This window comes from Dermacentor andersoni, chromosome 5 (assembly GCF_023375885.2).
Source record: "Dermacentor andersoni chromosome 5, qqDerAnde1_hic_scaffold, whole genome shotgun sequence".
In the NCBI taxonomy this organism is placed as follows: Eukaryota; Metazoa; Arthropoda; class Arachnida; order Ixodida; family Ixodidae; genus Dermacentor; species Dermacentor andersoni.
The window spans coordinates 101,806,882-101,813,160 of record NC_092818.1 but is presented as its reverse complement, the minus strand read 5'-3'; the positions used below and the strand labels follow the sequence as shown (position 1 = coordinate 101,813,160).

General features: G+C 50.4%; 1 protein-coding gene across 1 annotated transcript; it reads right to left on the bottom strand.

The window, feature by feature from the left end:
• Positions 1 to 2,213: 2,213 nt before the first annotated feature.
• LOC126530981 (uncharacterized) lies at positions 2,214 to 4,593 on the bottom strand. The gene has a single exon (XM_050178327.3). It carries the CDS (start codon positions 4,291 to 4,293, stop codon positions 3,652 to 3,654), a length of 642 nt encoding a protein of 213 aa, XP_050034284.2. The 5' UTR covers positions 4,294 to 4,593; the 3' UTR covers positions 2,214 to 3,651.
• Between the last annotated feature and the right edge of the window lie 1,686 nt (positions 4,594 to 6,279).

Genomic DNA, 6,279 nt, shown 5'->3' with positions numbered 1-6,279 from the left:
ACACACACACACACACACATGTATAGCCAGGACACGAGAAGTTCACACGACATCGGGCAACGTAGCGCAGTGTCTGTGTTCCTCCCGTGTCCTAGTCATGTTTGACTGCACTATTATTCCAAGACGGTCGCAAGTACTTAGAATGCCTCACATTAATGGCCACAAAGGCCGGCAAGTACAGTTTCCAAAACCGAAATAGTGGCCCATCCAATCATCCTTCCGGAGTTCATGTAGAAAGAAGAGCCTTAAAAAAGCTGCTCGAACAAAACCGAAACCTGGCATAAGTCCGCCAAAACGAAATGAAGATAGAAGTCCAACATGTTTGGGGAATAGCGTCGCTAGCAGCAAGCGTTCATGTTGACCCCGGTCAATTGACTCGACTTCGCAGACGTATAGCACGCGTGCGAATACTTTAATGTAGAGCTCGGGATTAATTTTATACGCGATATAAGCACGATTAAACGACGCCAAGAGCTGTGCAAACTGGTGCTTGTTGATTCGCATATATCAACAATACATTGTCAGGTATTTAGGGACACTGCGCGTGTTTGAATGCTTTGAAAACAAATTTCAGGAATACTGTGTACTCCTGTTGCAATCAAACTTGCCAGTACCGAATCACTGCACAACGTCACACGCATCGAAGTACGTGCGCCTGACACGTTGCACTTGAAGCATATTTGCAGTTCGATGCCGCAGTGCTGGCATACGTTAGGCGCTTGACCTATGAAGCGTGTAGTGCTACACGTAGTACTCGCGTCTGCATTGCCACAGAGAGCTTCACGCTTACCAGCGAACTGCGCAAAGCTGCCGAAATTTACCCAACGCATCAAGACTTGCAAGAAAGTTTGCCGAAAATGTATTCAGTGCCGACTGCAGTCCTAGTTGCAATTGTTGACAACACGCTTTATGTAGCAAGAATCATACAATCCAGAACTCTTCTAACTATACGTCGCGCGCGCACGCTCATTTTGCTTACCTGCCGACGTTTTACATTCCGTAAGCAAATCTGTTCAACAGGCTTGCAACGAATTTCCTCAGCTATGGATTGCCTTGAATGAGCAATCGGAGTGCAATACCGAGACAGCAGTTTAGTTCCCGGATCTAAACGCACGTTCTTGTTTTTAAGCTGAAGCAGCCAGCAGCAAGTGGAGAGCACGAAAGAATTCCAGCCTCGCCCACACGCACACGCTTGTCAAGTCCTATAATAGGTGCAGTAGCTCCGCGACAACATCGAGCTCTTTCGAGTAACCTGCTCGCTCCAATGTAAGCCTTGACGGGGCACTATCGCCTTCGAGCAGCAGAAAAACAAGCAAGCTTTGTGCCGCCACACTCCAGTCGTGGACGAATGAAAAGGTTTATCTTCGAAGTGGTCAGAAGAAAAAAGAAAGCGGGGTCGGAAGCTGCGTCCGGCTATCTGGCATTATCTCGCGCGGCGGGTGAAAGCATAACGTGTTGCTCTGACAGCATGAAAACCCGTCGAGCGAACGGTTCTAGGAAGCAAAATTTACTGTGGTCGCCGGACCTGTCGCGTCGACTGCCATGTGAAAGTATACTATTTCATCATACCTTGCCGTACATCACCTTGCTTGGTTATTTTTTGGGGGGGGGTGTCCTGTCATTACAAAGCCATTATATTAGAGTGCAATACTTGCGCACTGCCCTCTTTCTGGTGCGAGCCATGGACACTTCAGGGCTAATTTTGACCAGGAAGCGCATTCTGTAAATTTACGCATTATTTCCAGTTCTGTAAAGCGTCGCTACGAGCGGCCGGTGCAAACGATAACTGCGACGTCCTAACCGATGACGACGAGCACAGAAGGGGAAATTAAAGAAACGGATGGGGGGGGGGGGGGGGGGGGGGGCGGTGTTACGTGCCAAAACCATGATCTGATTATGAGGCACGCCGTTGTGGGGGACTCCGGATTAAGTTTAACCACTTGGGGTTCTTTAACGTGCACCCAATGCACGACACACGGACGCTCTTGCATTTCGCCCCCATCGAAATTCGACCGCCGTTGCCGGGATTCCGATGGGAAAAATAATGATAATCGTTATAAAATGCGCTCCCCAACATGAAACCAACGGAATTTCGCCTAAACGCCCCGAATAACTGAAACTGCGACCCTGTGATCAGCTGCATAACGCTACCGCACATGTTTCCACCCTCCTCCATCGCGTTAACTCACTTGAGTATAGAAAAAGGCAAGCAATTTTAGACAACTCGGCATAAATCTATATTACAGGTGAAAAGGCACAAAAAGAACACAACTCAGCATGTATTATTTACAGTAATGGCAACGCGCCTATTTACAAGAGTTCGTCGCGTATAAATTCGCCCTGCAATATGCGGGCGAAAAGAAACGCAGGACTACTTTGCGGGCACAGCCTCGCTAACTCTGAGGTGGTGTCCTCACGCACAGCGTTTGGCAACTTGGACAAAGCTTGAGAAAACTGGCTGGTTTTAGAGTCACTCGCGGTAGGCACTGTTTTCGGTTCACAACGAAGAACAAAACGGCTTCAAGACGACACAACCACTACACACGATGTCTCACAAAAGGCACTCCGATACATTGCTAACTCTGAGGCTTGAGTCCTGAAAGTTGCTTATTCGCGAATGAAGTACTCCTTGGAGGAAATTGCTGAGATAATTTCGAATCAGTTTCGACATTACCAAGGAAAAAACAAACAAACTCACGGAACAAGCAACACCAGTTCAACACCCCTTCAGTAATGACCGCACACGGCTACGCCGGCTCACAAAACAGAATGCTACAAACGGGCAGGAGAGCGTTAATTACAGTGTTCCGGTAGCTACGCCCTGATTGGCCGCTAAATTGCAAGTCTGCGATAATGCATATTATATAACATTGCCTTCGAAGGAGAGCAACAAAATACGGGGGCGACCAAACACACGAGTGCGGTCGACTGCGTATACATTGCAGGCTTGGTTGATAGCCAAGTCAAAACGAGCGTCGGGCTTTGAACGAAGCTCGCACTATTTGCATGCGCTCGTGTGCGCGCTATAAATTTTAGCAGGACCAATGGCACGCGCCTGGCTAATAATGGCCTTCGTTTCTTTTCTTCTTCGGCCGAACACACTGACTTAGGCTGCTGTTCACTCCTGGAACCCGTTTCTACGTTAAACGGGACTGGCGCACTAGTGTGATATTAACTCACATCACCGAGGAGCAGCAAACAAAAAGAACTGCGCGAAGTTTGAGGCTGCATGGCGTTAGGCGGTCAACGTTTTGACGCCAAACTAACGAGTAGCTAAATAGTGGGGCGAACGCGAAGATGCGATTGCGCAAGTTTTAAAAGCGCCATCGCGTGGTTCGTGCCTGGCCGACGCATGCAGTGTAAATTCAACTCGAAGACGTAGTCTAGAGTGCCGGTACGCCGCCCTGGACCCGATAACACCTTACGTGAAAAGGGCGGTGCAGGCCAGATGCCGCGGGTGGAACGAAGTTTTAGGAGAAGTAACAACAAGAAAGTGCCTAAAGTTAGGAAGCCGCGGCAGGCACATCCAGCGTACGCAAGGACACAAGAGGCGTACGAATAGGCCATAGATGGCATCGTCGGCCGCACACGCACGAAACGGTCTTCGCGGTCGAAACTTCAACGGTGACAGGCCGGTCGTCTCTGACACGGCTACGCCTCGGAGTCCTCCGGCACGCATTCGCCGTCCTCTTCGCCGCGCAGGTCGATGGCGAACTTCTTGGTGTACAGCTCGCGGGTCCTGGTGCTCTTGACCATCTTGCTGAACTCGCGGAAGGCGGCGGCCAGCGTGAGCGTGAGCCGCTTGGCCACCGCCTTGCTCTCGCACACGAACGCGTGGCACCGGAACGGGTGCTCGTGCAGGTGCTGCAGCGACGCGGACGCCGACTCGCGCACCACAATCATGGCCACCACCTTGCTGTAGCTAACGTCCTGGACGCCGTACGAGATGCACTCGATGGGGTACACGCACGACACGGGAGCCCCGCCGACGCCGTTCACTCCCACCGATGCCGGGTACGGCGAAGGCTTGAGCCGGTTGTTGGCACTCCCTCTCGGCACTCCTGCAGCCCCGGCGCCGAGCTCGACGAGCGTCACGCCTTTGTCGGACACCTCGAGCTTCACCATGGGCATGTGCGCGCTCGTGAGCTTGCCGCTCTTGGCGGCGGCCACGAGGTCGTCGACGGCTCGCCGCGTGTGCTTCAGTCCCCACAGTCCGGTCGCGTCCTGCACGCCCAGGTACTTGACCACGAAGCAGCCGGGCAGGCTCACCTCGTCGTTCGGGAAGCCCTCCATGGTGACCGCTTGGCGAGGCCTCGGGGAATTTTCAGTTGCCGGCCGGTCGGCCGCACGCGAGCGAGGGCCCTGCTGCTACCGCGTTTGACGTTGGCGCGCTCCTCCGGCTCCTGGCTCGCTGCGCCGTCCGCGTTGGTTTGTTGGGTCGGCCTCTCAACCGACTCGGCGGCTGCTGTGCGGCAGGACCGGCGGCGGCGGCGCTCTGCGTAGTTCCGGTTTGAGACAAGCGCGTGACGACGCGCTCCCTTGCTTCTTCCCCGCATCACTCCTCCTCTCCATCCTGCTCCCTCTCTCCGCGTTCCTTTCCTCTGTGCCAACTGTCCCGTGCGGCTGCGGCGGCAGGATTTTTCGCCGTGGGCTCTTTTGTTTTGACGAGAATGCTCCCGCGGGCCTTTACCTCTGTAGGACGCAGTCGTTACGTCAGCAGCTTTCCTGTCTGAAGCCAATTGCGTAATGCCTCTCTCTCTCTCTCTCTTGCCATTTGTGATGTGCGAAATCTCGGGAATGTTTCCTGTCTTCGGATGGGTGCGGAATAATTCGGCCTGAGGCGCGCCCTGCAGCGAAAGCGAAGTGCAGTTCTACTTAGCGATGAATGATAACGTCGTGATCCACTATGCTGTGTAAATAAGCGCAGCACAGAATCACAATCGTTGGCTTCTGCGCAGCACGCTGACCCAGTAACTCGGTGTTTTCCGTGAACGAATGGTTCTATATGTGGATTGCTTGAAAATGCGACACCATTTTTTTTTGTCACACGCCCCAACTTTTTTGGTTAGCTATCTTTCTTCGAAAGTGTACTAAGGGAAAATATGAAGCAGGAACTCGTTATTAGCATGGCACGAACCAATAACTCTAACACTACTCGATGCCCTAACACTACTGTGCAGTCTGAACCGCAAAGTACAGAAAAGAATTGTATTACGATGTTATTCATCTAACTCACAAAATGGTTTTAACGCGTCAAATTAAAGATAAAATCACAATACGTGGAATCTTTTCTTTCGTAATGTAAATTAAGCCCTAGAGGTAAGATCTACCTCAAATGCTGGAAGTGTAAATGACCACATATTCGCAAGGGAGGCATACAAATGTTTAAATAAAGAAGGCATGTATCATACATCGTCCCTATATATTCGCTGTCATAGGCAGTGAATCATTTACAGATCGCCAGAATCTCCGGTCGCAGACCTAGTCACAATAAACTTATACAAAATTATTAATCTTGTCGTAATACACCATAAAACATACGACACTGACGCTAAGGATAACGAATATCTATCGCGTTCTCATACATATTCATACTGAGAGATGAAATCAATAAGCCTTCTTTTTTTTTTTCGTTGGTAAGACGGCACCAGCGGTATCCACGGCGTCAGAAAAGTTCGAAAGCTCTGCTAACGAAGGCCATGATCGCACGCCTGCGCAACCACTTATTTATGACGCCGCGACCAAATAAAGAAGGTTTCATTAGGCTCGGCTACCAACACGTCTATACTTGATTACAGATAATGTCTGATGCCTATCACGTTAAACAATGATGCGCGTTTCGTGAGCTCGCACAGTTGTTGCTTTCGGGGTTACAGATGAAAGCGGCGCACGTTTTCAAAAATCTGACAAAGGAATAAATGAAATAGGACGAAGCATCGAGATTACGTTGTCTTTTGACCATATGAAAAACATAGTTGTTCTGGTACAACTGGTCGCAGACCTAATCCTTGTCGCAAGTCGTCGTTTACCGGGACTTTCGTTAACTCTTCCAACCGGGTGTGCTTCTTTCTGCGAGGAGCAAAAAGAATAAGGGGGACGGAGGGGCTCGGTTTGTGCTCTTTACAACCTAATGAAGCCAGTAGACAGTGCAGCCTAGAAAAACACAGGGGAAATTAACCATTCTTTTTTATCTGAAAAGTAGAAATAACAAGAAAACAAAGGGAGGAATCAAAGTGCAGAAAAAATACAAGTATACACTCTTAGGCAAAGTTACACCCT